Source organism: Lepisosteus oculatus, chromosome 12 (genome assembly GCF_040954835.1).
Source record: "Lepisosteus oculatus isolate fLepOcu1 chromosome 12, fLepOcu1.hap2, whole genome shotgun sequence".
In the NCBI taxonomy this organism is placed as follows: domain Eukaryota; kingdom Metazoa; phylum Chordata; class Actinopteri; order Semionotiformes; family Lepisosteidae; genus Lepisosteus; species Lepisosteus oculatus.
Genome location: NC_090707.1, coordinates 6,663,396 through 6,687,965, shown reverse-complemented (window position 1 = coordinate 6,687,965; position 24,570 = coordinate 6,663,396). Strand labels below are relative to the sequence as shown.

The following is a 24,570-nucleotide window of genomic DNA, read 5'->3' as shown; positions in this document are numbered from 1 at the left end:
ATAAACACAGACTGTTCAAAATCATTTTTGTACCATGAAAGTTTTTCAGTATTTCTGGAGGAAATCGATTGCAGAATGACCAGGGAAGCAGTGTGCCACAGAGGAGCTGTCATTTCCATTTGCTGTTGCCTTCGTTTGAGGCGGCAGCCAGAACGCAGTCCGCCTGGCGCGGGGGAGTCTGAAACGGTAGCGTTGCGCACGTCGGAGACTGCTGGATCTCCCGTTCTTTAAGTAACCCCTGGGGTCCAGCGATCAGAACTCTTTCGGACGTGGCCGGTTCACGCAGCGCCCACTTTCCTCAAGCCCCTATCCCCCAGAGCCCAGAAAGGAGCCTTTGGAGGTCTGGGGTCGGAGGGCACGGAGCTGGGACCGCGCCCAGTTGCACCCCCTCCAGTGCTGGGTGGGGGAGACTCAGCAGGTGAGGACCCCCTCCGCCCATCCAAACAAGATCTGTTTGTGAAAACTATTTGCTAGTTTTATTCCACTGGTGGTGGCACAGCACTGCGGGCGAGCTGCTCGGCTTTAAACTGACAGAACGTGGGTGTGGGTCCCCGCTGCTGACACTGCTGTAGTTATTGATCAAGGCACTCCCTCCTGGCTGCTCCAGTCCCCCCAGCTGTGTGAATGGAGATGGTGGACACCGTGAGGACTGGTGTCCCACCCAGGGGAAGAGTCACGTGCTCTCTAGTCCGCTTAACACCAGAGAATCCAGTGTGAGGTTGTGTGGATTCTCTGGATTTGTGAGTCTTTTGTGAGCCCGTGTAGTTCATTACTTACCGTTCCGCCAGTTGTAAAAGTGTTCTAAAAACACTCAGAGCGATCTCTCTAAGGAAATCTGCCGAATGCTAGTCTAGGGAAACGAGCCCCTGAAAAGTACCAGTGGTTAAGAGCTTTGCCTCGTCACTTTGGGAATGCTGTTCATGAAACACACACACACTTGAAACACACAGGCCAATGTTCCTGAAAGAAATCTCCTCTTGGTGTGATAAGCGTGATCATCAGCACTGTGAAGTTCAAATCATTCATCTTTATGGTGCATTTGCACTTTCACAGCTTTCTGAACCCTCCCAGCTCAGGAACTTAAAGAGCTAGAGATTACAGGGCTAATTAGTATTTTTTTAAACAGTTTACCTGTAAGTCAGGTTCAATTCAAAGTAGTCAGCATGTTAATTGATGCTAATCTGTTACCGAGAGACGCGATGAATGGAGAGTTTCGAGCTTTCTTGGTTCTTTGACCTCATCAAACGTTTCTTGTGGTTTGTTGTGCTTGCGCTTTGAGTACGTGGCTGGCCCTTTAAGGACCGCAGTGGCGACGCTTGAAAAACATATTTTCGTGAATGAAACCTAGTCATTCATAAAGTAGGCCAGTCCCACGCTACGATTGGACAGCGGGGTGCCTTGTGAATTATTCAGTAGTTTTCGCGAGCTCATTGGTTCCCTCGCCGAGATCGACATTCCCTTTTGACCAATGAGCTCGGACAGCGACGTGCACGAGCCCCAGGGAAAACCTAGCGCGTCCATTGAGAAAAGCTCATTCAAGTTTTGTCAGTCGGAGAGTGTGCATTGCTTAAGCGGTGGGCAGATATCTTTGCGGTTTTGTGTGGGATTTTTAAAGCATTGTTTCAGTACTTTAGAGGGGACAATACGACACCGTAAGGTGAGTTTAATAATATGCAAATAATATTTCACAACACCGGAGCTCTTTACAGCCTGCGGTGCAGAAGCGTGGTTTTGCCGAAGTTCAGCCGAGTTACTCGCAACTGCAAATAGTGCTTGGAAGAAAAGCGAACGCCATTTTCTCCAAGTGAACATTTACTTTGGCAACCATTTTCTGCTGCTTTGCACGAAGTTGCGCGATGCTTTTTTAGCATGTTTTACAACCATTTATTGCCGTTTTGGGCTTTTATCTGTATCGGTGTTCTTTGATTAGTATCTTATCTTTTGCTTTAGACGGACTGCATGATACGGGCGAGCTTTGGGTGTCGGATTTTATGAATGGATGGAGGCTGTTTTTTTTTCTTCTGAGTGTGAATGGGGTCTCGCTCGCGGATCGAGTTTCACTTCATTGAGAAAAACAAGAGGCCGTGGAGGGGGTATTCTTTGTTAAAGCGCTTTTTTTTTTGACAGGTTTACTTATTTCGCATTTACGCGAGCTTTAATTTTTAGCCTGGAGATTTTTATCATTCTCTCGGAGAGGATTGGTGCTTTTATTTTCTTCAACATTTGTGTGGGTTGGAACAGCCTCGAAAGTTCTCTTTTTAAATGATCATTTCCAATGTTTTGGACTGACCTGCATAAAAGATGTTGCTTATTGTTGAATACGTTTTAAAGAGATATTAGACATTGTGCTTAATAAGGGGAATGCCGGATATAAGGCTAGAATCAAATAAGTGTTTCTAAAATTAACTGCGCTTGAGGTAGCGTTCAGGATTTTGGAAGTGTTGCGAGTTGTTGAGCTATTGGTTTTGTGAACTCCTCGTGTATACTCGGACGAGTAGCTATAGTCCCCTGGGAAAAATGTAACTGTATTCAGCGCGCTAGGCAGTAACCTTAAGCACGAGACAGACTCTGGAAAGATCCACTCTAGATGTTTAACCTGTCTCCTGAGTTTACGGTCCGCTTTCCGAATCGTCCAGTTGGTTTCGGAGTTCTTAAATAGCAGGTCTGACGTGCTGATCTGAATTGCATTACACAGCGCCTACACTGTTCTGTGGGACTCATAACTTCAATGCTGGGGTGCACCAATGTTGTATTCTCGGGTGTTGTAGGATCTGCTTATTCTTGCATGATGATGATGCCCTAAAACCGAGGTAACATGAGCGGGAACGATCCGAGGAGCTTGTGCTCCCAACTGTTTCAAAAGAAATCACTACAAGTATCTCCGCTCTGAAGCGCTGCGCTCGGTCGCGTTCACGAAGCCGCGATCTCCTGTACTGCAGTGCACGCGCGCTTCCAGAAAAAAAAAAGCGCTTTGAAGAAGGAACGACAGAGATGTAACTTGTTTTACAAAGGCTCGTCATTTTAAGCGTTCATTTACTCTAACCCGTCTTTGCGCTGAATGATACCTCTTCACAGAGGTCATTTAAAATTAAACAGCAGGTAGTTGGGGGGGGTCAGTCAGTCCGGGTGTTTGTGAACTAAACACCTGAATAGAAACTTCTTTATTTACACTTTTCTTTAACGTCTTTATTTACACTTTTCTTTAACGCAATGACTGTTTAGTGTGGTTGTGGAATTATTGAGCGTTTAACTTCTGTCGTCTCAGCTCGCAGTAAACGACGTTACAAGTGCTGACTTAAAAACCAGTCGTTCGCCTCTTCACGGCGACGGACGGGCTGTTCGGCTGGACACGTCCGTCTCTCATCACGGCGGTGCCGTGCAGCTCGCGGAGGGGCCGTGCTCCCGCGCCGCTGTGGTTCACGCGCAGCGCTGCGGTAAAGACCCCGAGGCGAGGCGGCCCGGTCACATTCACATCGGGGAAAACAAACCGCGCTCCCGCTCCACCACGGGCTGATCGCTACGGGTCTCCACACCCCCCGAGCGGTTTGGCGTGACGCGCCGCGCGAAGGGGGTGCTCTGGAGCCGGACACCTGGCCGTGAACTCGGTCCCGGTCGCGCGTGTTCCGCGACGGCTGTAAAGGGACATTCTCCTGTATCTAGAGAACGCCACACGACCCCCCACCTCAGCCAACATTAGTTTGAACAAAGGGAATAACACACACACACACACGCACGCACTCGGGTGTCACCCTCATGAGCCGCTCTGTGGTGGCAGCACGATGGGAGTGAGGGGCCTGCTGTCCTGTGCGTAGCGACAAACACCGCTCCGTGTTGCCCTTGGTGCGCCCGTCCCGTCGCTGTCGCGCTCGGGGCATGTTGAAGGTCCAAACACGCGTGATGGAAGCCTTCATTTCCCCCGTCCTTGAAGCAGAGCGTGAAGAGCTCTCGGGCCGGCGGCCGCTGCTCGCGTCGCGTCTCTGCGGTCCGTCAGAGCGCTCGTTTCGGCCTGGCTGGCGCCCAGGGACACGCAGGGCTGCGCTGCAAGCCGTGCCGTGCCGGGACTGTGTCTTGACCTGCAGCTTCTGTTCCCCCCTCAGGAGGAAAAAGAAAGACGAGAAGCTCTCTCCAGGTCGCTGTACGCGAGCAGCCCCAAGCCGGGAACCCCAGCAGCCTGTCGCAGCAGAACCATGGATGGATTCTACGATCAGCAAGTTCCCTTTATGGTCCCTGGCAGTGTAAGTCTTTTGCTGGCAGGGACACTGTGGTCCGATTCACTTTAGGGCCAACGATGCACTTTGGTTTGCATGCTAAGGGGTATTTTGCTTTAGTATAGAAGCGAACATTAGGTGTGCTCAGGAGCGCCCCCCTCAGGGCAACTTGTGTCACTCTCATTTGTGCTTGATTTCGGCGGGGCTCTTCGTCGTGTGGAGTGCAGGCGCGCTTTTGCGAGACGTTGGCTAATGTTGTGTCCATCCCTGCAGTCACAGGTGGAGGGGCCTCGTGGGAGACCCGTCAACGAGAGGAAGAGGAAGTTTCTGGACACGGAACTGGCTCACGACTCGGAAGGTAATTCTAGCGCCTGTCCTCTGTGCCCGTGGAGCGGCACACCGCCCCCTGCTGGGCGTGCCCTCTCCCTGGAGCTGTCCCCGGCTCGTTGGCCTCGTCCGCCCAGTCCTTCACCTCGCTCGGCCCTGCCCCCCGCTGCCCTCTGACCTCCCCCGGCACTGAGGTGTCGCTCGCTGTCCCCCCAGGAGGTTAATCTCCCAGCGCTGTTCCCAACCCCTCGCTCCGCGCGGTGCTCTTCCCAGCCCAGCCCAGCCCATGACGGCTTGCGGGTCTCACCGTGCATTGGGGGGTGGGGTGTTTGGGACCCCTCCAGTACGGGATGGTAATCATTCTTCCAACTTCTGTCTGCAGAACTCTTCCAGGACCTGAGTCAGCTGCAGGAAATCTGGATAGCTGAAGGTGAGTGCAGTCTGTACCCCACATCTCCCCACTGGATCTCGGGGAGTCACTGGAAGTTTGCGCTTTAGACTGGGGTCACAGGGAGCAGACAGGAGGTCCTACTTTTGGACAGATCAGAATTGGCTCCTTTAGCGTTCCCAGTGAAACTCAAGTTGGGAAACCATTTATCGTTTACCTGATAGGAAAACAATGTAGGGAGAGTCTTTCAAGTGTTGCAAGGCTATCTTATTTTGTCTTTTTAATCATTTAGTGTTTACTCTGTACACAAGAGCAATCTAGGAGAATTGAATAAGAGCTCTCGAAGAAAGATCAGTCTTTTCTCCTACATGGAAATAGTGTCTATCAGTGAGGATAGCATAGTCTGTTGTATCTAATGTTAATGCATGATAGAAAAGATTAAACTATAGCAGCAGTGTTGCAGTAAAGATAATTAACTGGGGTCAAACGAAGCATATTTTATAGGTTTCCAAGTTTAATATTTCAGTTGAGGTATATTTACTCAAATGTCAGGATAAAGTTTTACTCCAACATGAGTTTCGCACTATTTTTACTTTCTCTAAATAGATGCAAGTGAATCATGAATATTTAAATGGTACAACTGCCTCTGACAAACATACAAGGGTTATTTATTCATGTTTTGAAAGTCAAAGGCCTTTGAATTCCATGCAAAGGTCATGAAGAGTATAAACTCTTAACATGGGCCACTGCAAACCCATTCTTAAAAGGTTTGTGGATTGTAGAGAAGATTGTCTGCCTGTGGTTAATTGTACCTAATGTACCTGTAATTGCATCTAATACCTTCAGTTCAGATCAAGTTCTGTGTATGGTGGTTTGGACAAGTTCTTTGATAAAGGAAAAGAAATTTGGCTTGCCACCTTTAGAAAAGAATTTGGCTTGCCATCTTTAATGGGAGGGCAGGCAGTGGTGGATGAGATATTCTTCTTAGTCATGTTAATGTTCAAGGACTCTTGCATGACTTGTAGGCGGACCTTTCTAATATTCCTGAGAATCCAAACCCAGCCAGGTTTTCATGTGTGGGTCCACTTAGAACTGGGGTGGAGGGGCTGGGGCACAGAGGAGGGGAGACTGGAGTCTGTTGGAGTCCAGCAGAGTCGAGGTTTAATTATTCACACTGCTCTCTTGCTCTGTCTCTCCGTGCAGCTCAGGTTCCTGATGATGAGCAGTTTGTCCCAGATTTCCAGTCTGATAACTGTGAGTATACCCTGGCCTTGTTTGTTTATCCAGTGACTGTGGGGGTGGTGGGGTGGGGGAGCCTTCCAGATCTCCATAATCGATTGCTTTCCCGGTATCCCCCAGGGAGCGTCATTTAGAAACTGCATTTTCATTTCTCGCAGCCAATTGAGCTGTGCGCCGAATAGCGGTCTTTCGGAAAACGGCTGTCGATCTTGTCCGTGAAGCTTGAAAGAAGTTATGATGCCGCCCAGAAGCAGGAGAACAAGTAGCTTTCTGCAGAAGAGAAGGAAGCATGACTCGTTCAGGAGGGCTCCTTGTTGATAGTCTCGAAACGGTGTCGGTGTTGCTCCTGCCGAAACTGCCCCTGCGCTGTGGGATACGGAGTGGGTCCTTGGGAAGCGTCCTGAAGACCCCAAGGCCTGGTTCATCATGGCTTTTTCCCGTCCCGTGCACTCCAGACCCCCCCAGACAGTCACGTGTGCATTGCGCAATTCCAGGAACATCCGAGCAGCGCTCTATATTTAAATGATGGAAGTGTTAGCTGAGCTCCGTTTTCTGCGTTCATCCATTTTAGGATGGGGGTCATCTGAGAGGCAGGGGGAAAGTGAAAATGATCTCCCAGAAAGGGCATGGCGTTGGCATAACCTGAGACCCCGAACAATAGCCTTCTCCCCTGTCGCCAAGATGGGTCCCTGAGCTCTGCATAAACATTCAGAGATCCTCTCTCATCCCGGGTCTAAACCCTTCCAAGAGACTCCTTTAACCATTCCAGCCTTCCAGTTTATTTTCTTGCAATCTCCTCTCGGATTTCTAAAAGGACTTCTAAGACTCTCGTGAGGAATTGTGAGAACGTCATGGCCTACCTGCAGTACAATCTGTTTGGTTTTCACCCTGCGTCAGGCATTAGCCTGTCCCACTGCCTGTGTGCAAGAGGGTTGTGTTGCTTCTGTAGTCCCCAAGGCTGCAGTACTGCTGCATCCAGTCTGTCCAGAGGCTCAGATCAGACGGAAGTCTTCTCGGAAGAACAGCTGTGATGTTTTGCTTGTAAAATGTCTTGGATCTCTTGCTCTTCGAGTGTCATGTTTTTGACAAAAGACCAGACGTTTATTAGCCTTTTGTGGCCGCGGTCTTTGATCTGCGGAGTGCGCCGGCCAGATGAGGGGAGAGTTGTTTTCAGTGGGATGGGGGTGTGGGTGATTTTTCTGTTCTGGGGGCGGGGGTCTCCTTTGCTGTAAGTCCACACTGCCCCTTTCTCTAACTCCCAGCTAATCCACACAGCAGCTCGGAAGGTATTTTCCCATTTTCTAGTCCATTCTTGTTGCCTCTCCCCACTTGCCCACAGCATTCTTCCAGGCCCTCAGCCTTAACCAACTCTTTATTTGCACCATGTGCTGCTGCATCCACATGATTTGCTGTGCCTTATCTCTGTTCTGCTGCATGAAGGAGGCTTCCACTGCAATAGGCTAGGACTTCTGACCAGAGGGCTGCAAATGGCAATTCAAGGACATGTCCTTGATAGCTGGAGATTCCCTGAAATTAGCCCAAAAGCTGCAATAAGAGGCATGGGTTCAAGGGGCTTCATGGATAGAACAACGTTGAACGAAATGGGAAGGAGAGGTTCAGAATGGCACTGATAGTGTATCACAGGAGCCCCCACTCAGTATATGACTGTGGCTTTTATGGGCCCATCACTGCTTGGGACACGGCTGACAGGTCCTGAACGGAGCAGGTATCTTCCCAGTCGTGTGCTGGCCTCCTTACGGGCTACTGGATCAAAAGCTTGGTGTGATGGGACCTGCCTGTGCACCGCCTGCCAAAGGAAAAGAATCCATCATCTTGTCTGGAATCCAGCCCGATGGGCTGTTTGTGCTTTTCCACTAGACTTGTGTGCCTTTAAACTGCAGCCAATTCAAACATGGAAGGCTGTTCATTGGAGCTTGTTTTATTATTTTTATTAGTTTTTTTTTTGTCTGGGTGTCGAGACGGGGCGCGACACCCAGACAAAAGGACAGCAGTGCTGTCTTTCCCTGCGTACATCGTGCCATCTTCATCCAGTAACTTCCCTACAGTCCTTTTAAGTCACTAACAATGAGTAGACCTATGTTTTTTCTATCCCAGTGATTGAGAGCTCTTGCACCAAGTCAAAGTGCTTGTGTTGCTGTAAGCGTCAGCAGAAACCTGTTGGAGCAGGAATGTCCATGGTGCTCCGGCTCAGGCTGGGTGTGTGTGTGTGTCTGGTGTGCAGCTCACTAGCGTGTGGCTCTGTGGTTTGGCGGGCGGCCAGTCTCCCTCACAGGCCTCCATTCACAAGACCAGCCTCGCTGCCACAGGCAAGGAGAGCTGTTTACTGCACAGTCACGTGGGACCAGCGCTTCCTGTTTCCCCAGAGCCAGCCAAGAAGCTTCTAATTTTCCACATCCCACTCGTCTTTAAACCCAGCCCTGCTATTTTAAAATGAGCACGCTGGGATACGGCCCTGAGCACAAAATGGAGCACACCAAAACAGTGGTGTCCTATAGGTTGGCCTGAAGGCCTGATGCACATGGAGAAACCTATTTATGCTGCAAGTGCTTTGAGGAACCTGAGATATTCTATTTTATTCTGAGGTGCCAATTGTAATGCAGAGAAGGTCCGTTTAGGGACAGGCATTTGGACCACTTTCAGTTCATCCTAGGAATGGTCCATCTCGGGTTTTCCTTTCGGATATCTGTTATGGAGTGCTTGAAAGCATATGGATGATCTGAAACCGGACTGCATAGTATCTGAGCTCATTGCTCCAACAATAGGAGACAGTCAAGCCCATCCCCAACCACTGCACTGTTCAGGCTGAGTGATCTATTAAGCTCTTGTTATAGTCCGCCTTGGATAGTGTTTCAGTGCGTATCATGTGCCTAGGGAAATTGGAGTTAAATGTAAAACTAATGGCAAGAAGCAGCAGCTAATGGTTACAATGCACCAAGAAACATCTTTCAGTCATTAGATTACAGCAGATCTTATTCATGGCGCTATTGACTGGCCAGTAATGAAACGAAGAATGGCGCGTTATATTGCTTATGGATATATGATATGATACTGACTGGCCAACCATGAAGTTGCCTTCTGGTTCTTATCCACTTGTAGTAGTGCTGCAAATGTGCAGGAGGAGGGCTATGGAAGGGAATGTCACCTGAATGGGGAGAAGTCTGTTGCCCCATCCTTAACTTAGTGTCCATCTTGCATGCTGGAAGAGGAGAGGCAACAGTCCAGCTCCTGGATACGAGGTGGAGGGGCAGTACTGGTGTAAATCAGATGTCTCCAGGTGGCTGGATTAAGATGCTAGAACAGGTTAAGCAGTTGTGTGCTTATAACTGCTTTTTAACTTTTTAATATGCAAAAAAAACCTGCTATTTTCCTAATGTGATCTCATGAAGGTAGCTTGATTTCTGGGTCACCTGTTTTTAATGGGAGGAATTCTTGGTTCCTTGGCAGTGGTGTTCCACGGTCCCCCACCTAACAAGATCAAGCGAGAGTTGCAGAGTCCTTCCAAGGAGCTGTCATCCTGCAGGCAGGAACAGAACCTCAGCATGCCCTATGGAGAGAAGTGCCTTTACAGCTACAGGTAAGTCTTGGCCCGCCTCTGGACAATCATGCTCCTTTTAGTATGGCCGTGGCTTGGCCAATGGCCTGCAAAATGCACGCTCTGGATTTCCCTGACAATTCGTTTCTCTCTCACCAGTGCCTATGACAGAAAGCCCCCCGTTGGGTTCAAGCCATTAACGCCTCCCTCCACGCCTGTTTCACCCTGCGGCTCTGCTCACACTCCGGTATCTCGCAGTGTGGCGCTCCACGAGCAGGCCTCGCCTCCAGTCCCCGCCCAGGCGCAGGGAGCCCGGCCCCTCCACGGACAGACCCCGCCCCCGGGCTCCACGCACAGTCAGAGGCCACACCCACTCCACAGCCAGACTCCTCCCTTTGCAGTTCCCCGCCCACCTGTTGCCTGCCCTGAAGGAGCCTACAGCACTGAGCACAGGTGAGTGCCCCCACCCTGACGAAGGGGGCTCCAGCCTCCTTGAGTGAGGCAACAATCTGCAGTCGGCGTCACTTAGAGCGATGCTGCGCTGTTTCTGTCTTGTCATGATTGCCATACTGCCGCGACGGGGTATAATTAGCCTTTGTCCCCCATTATCAGTTAATGAGGCAATTAGACAGTGGTGTTCAAAGCATCTCGTGAAACTGTGAACCTGGTCAGGACAGGGGAAAAAACAATTCTCAGCAGGATACTGCCAAATCGGTCACTGAAGCTAAATTTAGTTTTGAACACGAGCCCAGAAGCGCTAGCTGATTAGGGAAGGAATCTTTTAAGCGCGGAGCGCGTCTTATTCCCCGAGTGCAAGCGAGGGTCACGTCGAGCTGTCGCGGGTTTGCAGAATAATTGGCGTCGTCTTATGAGCAGTGTTGATTTTCAATGGGATTTCAAACTGTGGTGAAGAGCTCCAGGTTCGAGATGAGAGGAGTCGGGGCTGTGGCCCCTGTTTGGCGTTGCCGGGGTCGTTGTGCTCGAACTGGCGCTGCGGTGGCTGTTATTAACGGGACACCGTGGGAACGGCTGGCCTGGCACTCTCCCCTTGCCCAGGATTCCTCCCTGTCACCAGGAACCGCTGGCATGTCGGGGAAGGGGGGGGCGGGGGGGACTGGCCGCTGAGGATCCCGACAAGAGGGGCATCTGCCAAGCCCCTCGGCGGGCGAAGATCCCACCTGCTATGCCGCCTGGTGACGGCTCACCTGCCGAGAGCCTCTCGGACAGAGCAGGCTCGTCACGGCCTGTGAGCTCAGCCGGGTCTTCTGAACCTTAAGTGCGACTCCAGCGACGAGCCTTCTGGGAGTCTTTTGCTCTGCCAGCTGTCTGGCTCCTGCTTTCACTGGGTCGCCTCCACATGAGCATGTGTGATTATTACTCACTTCAGGCCTTTCTGCTGTGGACAGCTGTGACGTGAATGTCAGACCATGTCCAGGTCTGCCAGTGTTTCTGATCTGTCGCTGGGCAATCTGTTTGAGCTGGGTGTGACATTTTTCCTTGTGGAGTTGGACCATCTCCGTTCCCGAGCCGGGAGCAGTGCCCAGAGGGGCTCCCGCACGCTGCTCTAACCTCCCTGTCCTCTGTGTCCTCTCCCAGGTTTCACCGGCAGCTCTCCGAGCCCTGCCTGCCCCGGGGCTGCCCCCCCTACCCATCCCCGGCCCCCAGCACCGCCCCCCGAGACGGCCGGCCCCCCTACCACCGCCAGATGTCGGAGCCGCTTGTCCCAGCGCCCCCGCAGGGCTTCAAACAGGAACTGCAGGATCCCCGATATGCCGAGCAGGGGGCCGTCGCCATGGGGCCCCCCCAGCCTGCCTTCCACCCCCTGGCCATCAAGCAGGAGCCCCGAGACTACTGCTTTGACTCAGGTGAGCCCACTTTTCGCCCCCCCCCCCCCCCCCCCAGCCAGCGCCGCTCTCGGAAGCGGCCTCAATCCCGCTGTCCCACCAACCCCCTGTCCGGACAGCCGGTCTGTGGCCCTCCAGTCCACGCGCAGGAGGGATGTCCGAGACGGGCGGAGGTATTCGGGGAATGTTGGGATCCGAGCGGTCCGTGGGGCCTGCCAGCGGTCTGGCTGGGAGAGAGCTGTGGAATGTGCCCGGCCGTGTTTGCTCTCTTCCCTTGCACCCACCTGAAAGTTCTCACTGTCCCGCGAGAGGTCCCAGCCGAGAGACGCTCGCATTCCAGCTCGGAGCCCTCAGTCCTGCTCTCTCCCGCATTCGTCTCCCTTCCCCTGGTTTCGGCAGCTCCCAGCCCGACTGCAGGGGCCGGAATACCTCGATTAAACCCAGTCGCTCGGGTTTAACATGGAGGCAGGAGGGCGAGTCCATCCTTTTCCTCCAGTTCAAGGCTCCGCCATCGACTGACTTACCATGCAGTGTTTAAAAAGCACAGTACAGATTGGCAGAAAATAGAAACTGGGATAAATGAGTAATGCAAAGCTGAACTATAAACCTAATCTGGTAAATTTAGAATAATGTATTCTGGTAGGTGTCATTTTCTGCGGATAAACTGTAGCTGCTTCTGAGCCATCCCCCGGTTTCTGATGTCTGATGCACTGCCTCCCCACATTGCTGGAGGAGTTGATAAGCTGGTGGGCAGCACAGTCCTGCATCCCTGCCTCTCAGGGTCAGGGAGACAGCTGTGGCTCCTTCCCCTCTCCGTCTCTCTCGTAGTCCGCGCGGCCTTCTGACTTGAGAGCCCAGTGATGCAATTCCAAATCCCCTAATCATCTTACTGCCTATAAATACCCCTGGCAGGCAGCGTAGAGCTGGAGGAGGAGGTTGCGTGTGCACGTTTGAAGGCAGACAGCAGGGATTCAGCCAGGGAAGGGCCGCTGTGATGGTGCAACAGCGAGGCAGAGGCCATCGGCGTTCAGGGCAGAGACAGTGAGGCCATGGAGGGTGGGCACGCGTGGGCGTCCACCTCTAATTATGCCGTGGGGCCTAGTGGTACCTCAGAAGTAGGTAGATGTGAGGACTTGGTGAGGAAGTGCTGTGAAGAAGGGGTAAAGAAACCTGAATCCGTTTCATACGCTGTTGACTTGAGGCTCGAATTCTGATGGAGGCAGTCTTTGTTTTAGTCAAAGTACCAAATCATTGAGGGCAGAGCAAACAGCTATCAAAGAGAATGCAGTTGTCCTCATTTAATCTTCCAGCTTGGCAGTAATGTCCCCGTCAGACCAGTCTATGGCGTGCGCAGAAAGGGACTCCTTGCCCCTCTCTGACAGCCTTTTGCCCTGTTTACCGGATTGGCTTTGGAAACGGCTCTGATGGATCAGGGAAGCACTCAGTTGAGTGCGTGTGCTTTGATCCTGCCAGATGTGGAGCTGGGGCCCAGCTGTCGCACCAGAACGGGTTATATAAGCGGGGTGGCGCCTCACAGCTCCAGCGAGCGCCGCGGCAGCTCTGGGGTCTGATGCGGGCTTGGGACAGAGAGGCCTAATTAGAGGCAGGCTGGCAGGGAGGGAAGAGGGAGATGTTAGAATAGCACATTTCAAATTTAAATATGGAAATAAGCATCTGAATAAAGAGTGGTAGCCCAGTATGTGGGAAGGGGCAGAGCTGCTCCCAATAGAGGCTATACCCCAGAACAGCGAGGCTGGTAGCAGTATGGGCTAGGGTAGGGGTCTCCAGCCCCAGTCCAGAATGTTGTATGTCATCAATTTCTGAAGACTTTCACAAGAGTTTCACTGTGATCGATTAAGCAAGCAATTTGTGACACTGAGTAATTTAGCAATTGTTCTGGGACCGAAATATAAGGCCACATCAAGCCCTTCGAGGACGGGGCCCTCCTAATGAGGATGTTTGTGTTATTCGGCAGTACCTTACAGGTATTGGCAATGCTTAGCAGAGGGTTACCAGTGAGACGGATGGGGTGGGGCTCTCCATGACCAGGCTTGGAGATCCCTGGGTTAGGAGGACTGGGGCTGATAGCCTTGAGTAAGAACAAGGCTCCACAGGGGAACTCATCCAGAGGAAGCGCAGGAAAGCTAAACAGGTCGGACCAAACCTGGCTGGATCTTGTTTGTCCCTCTTGAGTTTAAAGAGAATTGTTGGGACTGTGGGGGAGGGGACTTGGTGACCCTTGTGGAGAGACTCAGCGGAGAATTGTAATCGTGTACTGCCCTACCTGCCCCTCTGACGAAGCTCCCATCTCTTCTTGTTGCAGAAGTGCCTAACTGCCACTCCTCGTTCGGGAGGGGAGCCAGCTTCTACCCCAACAGCAATGACGGTAAGTCACCCAGCCCATCCTCTGCTCCCGCGCGCCGGTCAGAGTCCCTCTCCGCTGGGAGCGGTGTGAATGAAGGCGGTGGCGCAGTGGTCCTGATGAGCAGCTATTTTTAAAACTGCAGATCGAGACAGTTGTGGGTCGGCGGAGATCTCTCATGTGGGCGTGCTTCGCAGTAATCCTTTAAACGTGCTGTGTATAAACTCGGGAACCTTCTCGGCCTTGGATGTGGTGTTCAGGCATGTCTCTCGGTGTTTGTGGTTTCATTGCGTGGAAGGAAAGTGAGCTCAGAGGCGTGATCAGGAGGTTGAAGAGATGAGTAGCGATGACGTGAAGCTGTGTGCTGGGGTTTCATGTCTTGGTTTAGGGCTGGGCCATCCACTCCCGGACAGTGCCTGTTGAGAGTCTCTGGGAGAAGCTGCTAAACTGCAGTAGTTAGATAGTTTAGCTCATTAAGAGTTGAGTTGGGATGAAAACACTCCAGGATCTAGGGTTCTGAAATTCACTCTAGGTCCTGTAAGAGACGCCATATCTCTTGGTTTTCATGATTTGAATTAATGATTGAATCGATCATCATAATTGGTCTGTTTTAAGGCCATTGACGATTAAACATTACCCATAAAACTCTCAAGGTCTAGTAAGTGAATATCTGTTGTAGGGAATGACTTGGAGTAGCTATTCTGGGGAGGATCCGGAGACTGAGACAGGATTGACTCTACAATGTGCTGCGTCACACATTTTACTTTGTTTTTAGATGTACTCTAAATAAGCAGTGGATGAGAGCGCTGAAACTGTCCACAATCCCCTGCTCTCCCATTCACACCTTGTCCTCCTCTCTGCAGGCTTCGCCTTCGACAGAGAGCCCCACATGTACTATGATGACACCTGTGTGGTGCCCGAGAGGCTGGAGGGTGAGTATCTGTGCAGGGACAGGGTGTCTCCACTTATCTAGCTCTGAGCATTTGTCAGTATGTTCCCCATTAGTCTTTAGATGAAAAATGAGCTGCAGTGATCAAGGCTCTGGACTTGTGGGTTCAAGTCCCGGGTGGCACACTGCTGTACTATCATACCCTTGAGCTAGATCATTTTAGATTGCTCCAGTAAATACTTCAGCTGCATAAATGGGTAAAAATGCTTTTTTTGTGGCAAAAACGTTGGCCACACAAAACAATACCTTCTTTACAATACATTACCGTAATCTTAGCCACTTCGTGTCTTTGCCACTGTATTACAATACCAACGCAAGAGTGAATAAGTGTGAGCGAGGAAGTATCCCAGCAGGCCGTGCTGTGCTGACACCCCCTGTTCTTCCAGGGAAAGTGAAGCAGGAACCGGTGGTGTATCGCGAGGGGCCGCCCTACCAGCGCCGGGGCTCCCTGCAGCTCTGGCAGTTCCTGGTCACTCTGCTGGACGACCCGGCCAACGGCCACTTCATCGCCTGGACTGGCCGCGGCATGGAGTTCAAGCTCATCGAGCCGGAGGAGGTGAGAATGCCCGTCGTGTCCGGTGGTGCCGTGGGCCCGGAGCGGTGTTGAGCCCGCTGGCCGCCGTGTGTAGCCCTCTCCTTGACCCGCGCTCTCTGTGGCAGGTGGCGCGGCGCTGGGGCATCCAGAAGAACAGGCCTGCCATGAACTACGACAAGCTGAGCCGGTCGCTGCGCTACTACTATGAGAAGGGCATCATGCAGAAGGTGAGGACTTCCTCCTGGCCCCCTGCCTCCCTCTCCCTGTCCCTGTTCTTTCCTTCTGTCTCCCGCCGTTGCCCCTCGGCCAGTGGGCAAGGGATTGGTTTCTAAAAGCAGCTACGGCCGAGAAATTGCGGGTTTTGTGGAGTAGAAATGTATCCAAACCCATGGCGTTCAACGTCATCGGGTTGTATTTTCTGTCACTTCGTTACTAGATGTGTCCGGTAATCTTGGTGCGAGTTGTAACCCGTTTTTCCTCTCGCTCTCAGGTCGCGGGAGAGCGGTATGTGTACAAGTTTGTGTGCGACCCCGAGGCGCTCTTCACTATGGCCTTCCCCGACAACCAGCGGCCCAGCCTGAAGTCCGATCCGGACAGCTTGACGGGGCCCGAGGACGACACCCTGCCCCTCACGCACTATGACGACGGCGCCCCCTACCTGGTGGACGGCGCAGAGCAGTGTGTGACTGGCCTCCCATTTCACGATGGCTATGTGTACTGACTTGCCCCCTCAGCTCCGACTGCAGTGCAGGACCAGGGGACTGTTTACCTTGACCCCTTGCCTCTCTCCTGTCTGCTTCCAGATTCATATCAAAAGGAGGAGGAGGAGGAGCCTGCGCCCTTGCTCTCCTCCATGATTGGGCTCTGGAGGTGAGGGGGTGTGGATAGACTCTGGACTCAGCTGGCTCCACCCCCTCCAGCAAAGGGGGAGGGGCCACTATTGCCATGGAATCTGGGCGGGGCCAGGGGAGAGGCGACAGTGCCGGAGAGCCGATGGCTCTTTCTGCACAGACTGTGTGAAACTGTAGCATTTCCGTACTGACAATCTGCTTTTTCTAAGAAACCCATTGGGGTAAAAAAAAAAGGGTTTTCAAAACCACAATACAGTTCTATAGGTTTTTTGGTCCCTCTTTTTTATCTGTAATTTTAGGGGAAAAGTTTTAAAAAGAAAAGGGCTTCTATTTGCAAAAAAAAGCGTTCTGCAAGTTTTTTTGTTTTCAAAGAAAACAAGTACAAAAGTGACTTTTTATGAGAATCCCTAACAGTTAGGCCTGCGCTGTCGCAATGTAGTTTTTCCGTTTTGAATCTGATCAAGCCTGGTGGTTCCTTAAAACTCTCTGGTCTTTGACTTGTTTCCCCTTGTCTGACGGGTCTCTAACAGAGGGTAACACTTCCCAGATGGAGCCTCTGTTGCCTTTGTGTTGGGACGAGATTACCTTGCGTACTGTTTCAGCATGATGGAAGACGTCACTCTGCAAAGCCAGTATCATGACGCTTTTCTTAATTTTATTACATATGTAAAGCTTGTCCGCCAGCAAGAGCTTGTAGTGATTTCTTTTCGCTAAACCTGCCAGCTTGTACAGTGATGGACTTGTGCTGTTGCCAACAATCAATATGCCAGTGACAGCCAGGTGAGGCCTGAGCCCTTAAAAGCAGGTACCCCCGCCCCCCCACGTTAAAACGAGATGGGGACAGCAGTTGACCTTGAGGAGCTCCATAACTCAACTCGTCCCCCACACACAGGCCTTCTGCACAGCACCTTGGTAACAGGAAGTGATGCAGCAAATGGTCACATGACCACTCCCAGGAGGCTGGTGACAACTGATGTTTTTTTTTTGTTGTTGTTGTTGATTTGTGTGTGACAGTTCAAAAGGGATGCACATGACAGTATTTTTTTTTTCCTGAAGCTTGGAAAGTTTATAAATACATATTCATTAAAAGGAATTAAAAGTTTTGTAGGGGTCTTTTTGTATTTAGAGCTTAAAGTTTCTTTGGCACTGTTCTCCTATGAGATTTTGGCTAACTGACTGGAATGGACAGCATTACCAGCCTGCCTGGGGTGGGGAGGGCAGATTTACCCTACTTTTCAGGGACTGGTATGTAAAAGCACTCCCCCTCCCACCACCCCAGCTTCATTTCAGTGTCTCTGTTCCTCTGTGTGCAGAAGACCCTGCCTTTCTCTGCATGGTGTATTAGACAGGCTACTGCCCACTGACATATCGCTTTACATGCGACAAAGAAATTGTGTAAAGTTCTCTGCATTTATATTGTTTCATGGAGTTGTTTTTGAAAAAAAATACATATATTTTTGCAAAGGCTGCATCTGTTTGTTTTGGATTTATTGTATAAGCTGTATAGTTCTGCCTTTTACAAATCTGTATATCTCTAACTACGATCCCTGTGACGCAGTGATGTTTGAATGAGTTACAAAGACCTTGCCCTTTCTTTGGGGGGTGTAGGGTGAGGACTGAGGTGTTGTGAGCCCCCATCCTCTCTCGAAGTTAGGGCTTGTCTGAGCTTGTACAGGCTTCACCTACCCTCACAATGTGTCCCTCACACTGCTGAGTTAATCTGTACTGAGTACAATAAAGAATCCTTTCTGCTTCACTCGGGCTGTGCTCGTTTTGTTTCCTTTATATCTCCTGAGAGGCCTCTGTGTTCATCATAACCTGGCACATGGCCGCACCGCTGCCTGAAGAAGAGTTTCCTAGAGCACTTGTATACCATCTGATAGTTGTGTGCTTGGGATCTGAGGTCTGTGATCACGGTATCGGAGGTGAACTGAATTGTGCTCATCCATCCCTGCAGCTGCACGGGAGTTTGTAACACATTTTCAGGGCCCTCAAGAGAGCGGATTGTTTGATATCCATTGAAGAATTTGCTGACTAAAAGCCTGGCTAGATGTGGGGTTTTGATTTCAAGTAAACGATGCCTACAGCCCAGTCTATTGATCCTTTAAGAGTCTGTATTGATGGATTTAGTCCTTCTGAGGTTCCACTTGCAGCAATAGCCAAGCACCAGAGGAACGAGGGAGGGAACATGATTCATTTCAAAAGTGCATCTGTTGTTATTGACAGACAGGGTTATTGGCAATATACCGCTATATCAGATTACAGAGCAAAAGGTTTTAAAAACGCAACCAACATTGTTCTAATACTTTTTCTAATGCTTCTCTGTATATTTATCCAGTCTGTAGAAAGCTTCAAGGTCTTGGTTTGTACCAAAGGTCTCTACATGTACGCAAACAGGAAGCTGTTACACAGTCTGACAGGAACCTGAGCTCAAAGAAATATTACTAATGGAAAAAAGAGAAACATCCTGTCTACAAGGCACTATGTAACCTGATTGTTAAATTAAGAGCTGAAATTGATTTCATATCAGAAATGACTGAGCACTGTTAATTACTTTTAAAACATCCTGAAGCCTGCAGTGTAATTTCTTAGCAATAACTCTCGTGTTTAATTATTATATATCGATGTTATATTTACTATTTGATTTTTGTTTTGAAAATGAATAGCAATATCTAGATTCGCTCTAGAAATAATCTTTAATTGCAGCCCTTTGAATCCAGCAGGCACTGCTTATAATGCTAGTGTAAAAGGTTCTATGGTATACCAATTTTAAAATCAAATGTTCTGAATTATAAAAAGATAAACTGGCAGACAAGGCATCTCTTGCTATTCCACAAGGAAGAGGCACGTTCTATCCACACCTGAATACTCAGTTTGAGGGATTTTATTAAATCAGATCCAGGCTTCCTGTGAACAGCACTTTATTAATAATAAATAATATTATATCATTAAAGACTCTCTTAAATCCTAGGCTATATTCTGTAGGATTGGACTTTGATCACTAGCTTGTATTCAGGTGGTACTGGGCAGTGGAGTCCTGTTCACTGCAGAAGAATCATTTCAGATGAACTTTCACCAGCTGTAATCCGGATTCCAATGCTCATGGCATTCATTTGCAAATCCTGTTTAACGTTTCTCATTACAGCAGATTGAAACTCCATCACACGCACACTTCTCGCAGTGACTTAATGGACCTCTCGATGGATGCGTCTTCGTGTACAGGCATCCGATTATGTCTCATGTGACCCAAACGTATCGGCTCTTGCTAGATTAGGCCACAACAAAATCATAATGTTTTTTTTTCTTCTATTTGCTTTTGCATTGCCATCTTAATCGAACGGCTTCTCCGTAAGTGCTCCGAACGTGGCCTGCTCTCGCTCCCTTCCCCCACCAGTGCTGCGTCTCCACCGCTGACGCTTCAGCGCTAATCTCCTTGACTGTCCTGATCCACTTACGGAGATCAGCGTGATCAGATTGTGGTGATCAGATGTCAGGGCCAGAGGACAGGTGTGCTGAACTCTCCTGCTCTGCTGCTTTGTGAACTTTTTACCGTTTGACCACAGAGCCACGGACTCCCAGGTAACCGCACAGGCCTGTCCACCCACTGGCCAGCTCAGAGAAGATCAGAGCTCCGATGGAAGCAAGTCAGCGGAGGAAATGTTTCGGAAGTCAAAGTCACACCATCGTTCACTTATGTCACTGGGAGTGACAGCCAACGTGCCCATCTGAACAGCGAGTTGCATTAGTCAACCAAGGTATTGCACACTGAAATATTCCCCTTCTATTTCTGCAAGTGGTTAATTAACTTCCTGTTTAAGCTTCTCTTTTTTTAAAGCGTGTAGTGCACTATGTCTTTCTTGCCCTCCTGATTTGCTTTCTGACACATTGATCAACACCTCCTGTCGCTACAGCCCTTGGACGGTGCTTGTCCTCGTATTAGAGCATACATGGACATGCAAATAAGCATTTCATTGCAATTGAGCATATGCCAACTAAACTGAACTGATCTGTGGGCGTGTCTGCTGTTGAGCCACCTGGCATTTTGCAGGCAGAAGGCGCTACTGGGCCTCATGAAAGACGTAGCAGTAACCAGAGGAGCTGAAGCCGATGACAAGACAAACCCTCCGGAATCTAGCAAACCTGACAGGTACATAACAGTAATGTTTCCTAACACGTGTACAGCAGCTTTCATCCCAAAGGCTCCCAAAGCACTTTGCACACAGTGAGGACCCCATTTCATCTGTCTTTTAAGTGCAGCCCCCAGCTGGGGTGACCAGCATCCCCACCGCCCAGCAGATCGGGTGGGGAAGTGAAGATATGCTTCACTGACTGACTGGAAGGCAAGAGGTAATGGTACTGAGTTCTGAACGCACTATTGCTTTGTGCACATACAGAGTAATATAAGATGCCAGGTTTTTATGGGGGGGGGGTAAACTCTTTTATGATTACCACAAACCCTTAAACAACAGATAAAAGTCAAGTTTATTGCATAGAGGACCTCAGGGCAGTGTTTGAAACACTAGGGGTGCCAACTCTGGTGTCCAGGACACCCTGCCCTCTGCCCTCCTGGAGCTTCTCACGTCATGGCCTGGTCTGCTGTGTGGTGGGGCTGCTGGGACAGACTACTGCGGTGCGTCCTCTTCTACACATTCGTGACATTCACGTCATGAATCATGATGAGAAACTGCCTCTCGGATTTGCTAGATAATTTTCCATGAATGCTGTTACCTTCCAGGAGCTCCCAGACTCCTCTTTTTCCAACGAGACCTTGCTAGCGTCCTCCTGGAGCCGCTGTTTCCTGGCGTGAGCGACGCCCTGTTTCAGGAGACCTGTTCGTGTCTGGTGTTCCAGCTCTCTCCCACCCACACTCGCCACAGCACACACCTGTCACACCGTGTCAGCGGCGACACCAAGCACCGCCAAACACATCATCCCTGCAGCCAACAAGGAAGATGCTGCAGCCTGTTTGGAGGAGCAAAAATAGATCAATCAGTTTTAAAATATTAAATACACAAATCCCCAAAGAGATCTGCAAACATCTTTCTAGATGAGTAATCCCAACAGGGGAAGAAAATTATGATTGTACACAAGCAAGACGACAGTATTCTGAGCGCAGCCTTCTTTAGGGGATTTTTTGAAGACCCCAGAGTCATGACTTCACTGCGCGCACAGCTGAATCGCACACAGGAAGCGGCAGATCTTATCAGCCTGAAGCAGTTGATCGATGATGAGAGAGGAACACCACGGCGAGAACACTTCCTGTGTGCTCTGGAATCTGTCTTCACCCCTCCAGGCCAGGCCCAGATGCTGACTCTGCTCCTCCGTGCCCTCTGTCCCTCTCTCCTGCGCAGAAGCTCGGGTCCCCCGACGTCTTAGGGTTACAGGGACGATCTCTGGGCTGCGGTATCCCATTGTGTTAGAACACCTCATTCTTCAGTTTATTGTAACTCCTGCGTACGGGAAATCGGTCTTGGTGATCCTACTAGATTTCCAGGCTCTGAAGGGCAACTGTTGCTGTACTCTGCTCATCTTCCCAGCTGCAGCCCAAAGGCTGAAACCTTTAAAGTTTGAAATTTAGTCAAATATTTTGCATTTTAACACCGCTGATGTGCTCCAGCACACATCCATAGCTTTCTTAGCGTCGTACCAAAGACAGCAAGCGCCTTAGAATCTTTTCTGTTTCATACTCCACTGAGTCCCCCTGCCACTGCAGGTCAGGGGATTAATTAAAAAAAAACATCCTTTTTCACACCAGAGGATCTCCAATGGTTTCACACATAGCGGGGAACCCAGTTCATCTCCCACTGAAGTGCTACACTCACTTGGGGGTCACACCAGCCGCCCCACAGGGGAGACAATGAGAAACTCCTGCACCAGGTGAATTAAGGGGGTTGTTTAGAGAGGCCCAATTGTGCAAGACAGGAAACTGGGGTTAACACCCTACTCTTTCAAACAGTCATTTAGTGGAAAGCTGTCCGTCTGCTGACTGCATGACCTGTAAAAGCCTGTTCAAAACTCAGCTTCCAAAGCTGTCTGACAAAGGGAGAGAGAACGTACAGTGCAGAAGTTTCAACTCACTGAGGCACACAAGTGACACAGGCCCCTGAATGACACCACACTGCAGTTTTGTGCAAGAGGAACAGGATCGCAAAGCTCCAGGACTTACCCAGCTCGTCCGATTCCCTTACCGAACAACTTGTTGTAGCTCCGTGCTTCAGCATGTTTTAGTGGTGGCTTGTCTCCTGCTCCTGCGAGCGCACAGCGGCTCCTGACCTGCAACGATCCGTCACACCAGTCCCCTTCATCTCCGGGGCAACAGGGGCGGACGGAGCCACTCCCCCTCGCCAGCACACGTCCACACGCAGCGAGAGGGCTGGAGCAGGGCCAGCCGTCACTGTTTGGTCACGCAACTTATTTAGGGAAGTCGTCATTAAAGAAATGACACCTTCGGCGCTCCAGAATGACCCCGCCTGCCCGCTGGCCGCCACCAGACCTCGGCGGCCCCTCGCACACGGGCCTCTGAAGGCCAGGCCAAGGCTCCTTGGGGTGGAGCTCCGGCCGGCCGCGTCTGGGTCCTGCCAGAAACCACTCCAAAGGCCTGGCGGCGGCTGCCGGGCCTGCCCGCCGAGGAGTCGCCCAGCTCACGCGCTGGGGCTGCTGCTGCAGCAGAGCTCTGCGACCTGGCAGAGCTGCAGAATCCTCAGACGGGGTGAGAATAAGACAATCTGATGATTATAATCCTTACACTCCTATAGCGCTTTTCTGGACACTCCACTCAGAGCGCTTTACAGGTCATGGGGCTCCCCTCCACCCCCACCAGTGTGCAGCCCCACCTGGGTGATGCACCAGTGCTCTCCCCACACACCAGCTCTCAGTGGGGAGGAGAGCAGAGTGATGGAGCCAGTTCAGAGAGGGGGATTATTAGGAGGCCATGATTGGGAAAGGCAGGTAGAATTTGGCCAGGATGCCAGGGTAACACCCCAAATCTTTTCGAGAGACGCCCTGGGATTTTTAATGACCACAGAGAGTCAGGACCTCAGTTTTACGTCTCATCTGAAGGACGGCGCCTTTTAACAGTCTAGTGTCCCCGTCACTATACTGGGGCATTAGGACCCACACAGACCGCAGGGTGAGCACCCCCCAATGGTCCCACTCACACCTCTTCCAGCAGCAGCCTTAGTGTTTCCCAGGAGGTCTCCTATCCAGGTACTGGCCAGGCTCACACCTGCTGAGCTGCAGTGGGCTGCCAGTCGTGAGTTGCAGGGTGACATGGCTGCTGGCTGCGCTGACTTCAGCACACAGGACTCCGAAGTACAGTACGCACAGGAGGGCGGGCTCGTTTGAGGCCTCCATCGAGGAGGAGGAAAGGTAGCGTGGGCTCCAGGCTCGAGCTGAGTCAGCGGAAGAGAGAGAAAGCTGGGGTGGGCCAGTAGCAGCACACTGCTGCTGGGAGACGATGGCAGTGTCCATGGGTCCAGCTCCCCTTGTAATCCAGTAGTGACCTGCACCTCCCCTGCTGCTTAATGCTGACCTGATCTGCGTTCTGCTGTCACACTGCCCTCAATCTCCTCCCTTACACAACCAGCCCACTTCCCACAGCCTGCTGCCCCACCTGCAGGTGAGAACAGCTTCAGCCCCTGGGCTCGGACCAAAGTCCGGGACGAATCCTCATGGAAACAAAGGAAAAATCAGGATATCAATCATATTGGCTTGGCCATTAATAGATTTTGTGTCCAAATGAAATATGATCTAATAGAGTATTATACTGGCATGAGGTAATGTCAGAAAAGTGTCACACTTCCACAAAACCCACATAAATGTGGGCGGTGATGTCACTGCAGGGCTTGAGCTCTGCGGTGAGCACTAGGGCTCCTGGGAAAGCAGCTGGCACGTGACAAGAGCACAGCAATCGAAGCGGTAGGGAATGAGATCCCGGCCTCCTGACGCATCCCAGGCGAGCTTCCCGTTCCAGCAGGGCAAGAGGGGCGGGAACGCCGACAACAGCAGAAATCGAGGAGCAAAATCCGGGCTGTCCAGAACCGACAGTCAGTGACTGCTGGAATGACAGCGAGGGACACAACATGGCCGCACTGAGGGGGCAGACAGGAAAACCAGCGTAGGGAAGCAGCGAGAAGAGACAGGTGGCTGCAGAGGAGATCCAGGACCAAAGGGGAGAAGCAGACAAGTGCCTGATTAGAATTACAAGCAAACAAACGTGTTCTAATCATACGCTATGACTGCCCTGCCAAACACACAGCACCCAAGCGGTGAAGCCATCTGCAAGCCTGTTTGTCGAGGAAACAGCGCCCTCTGG

At 50.9% G+C, this 24,570-nt stretch overlaps 1 protein-coding gene across 2 annotated transcripts; it reads left to right on the top strand.

The window, feature by feature from the left end:
- Window positions 1–1,453: 1,453 nt before the first annotated feature.
- On the top strand, window positions 1,454–18,012 carry etv5a (ETS variant transcription factor 5a). 2 transcript variants are annotated; one of them, XM_006636267.3, is made up of 13 exons: window positions 1,454–1,657; window positions 4,098–4,235; window positions 4,482–4,566; window positions 4,918–4,965; window positions 6,127–6,177; window positions 9,628–9,757; window positions 9,875–10,168; window positions 11,312–11,580; window positions 13,883–13,945; window positions 14,785–14,853; window positions 15,257–15,426; window positions 15,531–15,632; window positions 15,896–18,012. In XM_006636267.3, the coding sequence occupies exons 1-13, from the start codon at window positions 1,469–1,471 to the stop codon at window positions 16,124–16,126; spliced, it is 1,839 nt and encodes a 612-aa protein (XP_006636330.2). In that variant the 5' UTR covers window positions 1,454–1,468; the 3' UTR covers window positions 16,127–18,012. The 2 variants fall into 2 exon arrangements, with proteins under 2 accessions (XP_006636330.2, XP_015214101.2); XM_015358615.2 differs by lacking the exon at window positions 1,454–1,657 and adding an exon at window positions 3,168–3,434.
- Window positions 18,013–24,570: the final 6,558 nt, after the last annotated feature.

Coding starts and splice junctions, on each gene's coding strand:
- etv5a (XM_006636267.3), top strand. CDS start 1,469: ATGAGCTCGGACAGCGACGTGCACGAGCCCCAGGGAAAACCTAGCGCG. Junction 10,169..11,311: donor GCCTACAGCACTGAGCACAG/GTGAGTGCCCCC, acceptor GTCCTCTCCCAG/GTTTCACCGGCAGCTCTCCG. Junction 13,946..14,784: donor CTACCCCAACAGCAATGACG/GTAAGTCACCCA, acceptor TCCTCTCTGCAG/GCTTCGCCTTCGACAGAGAG.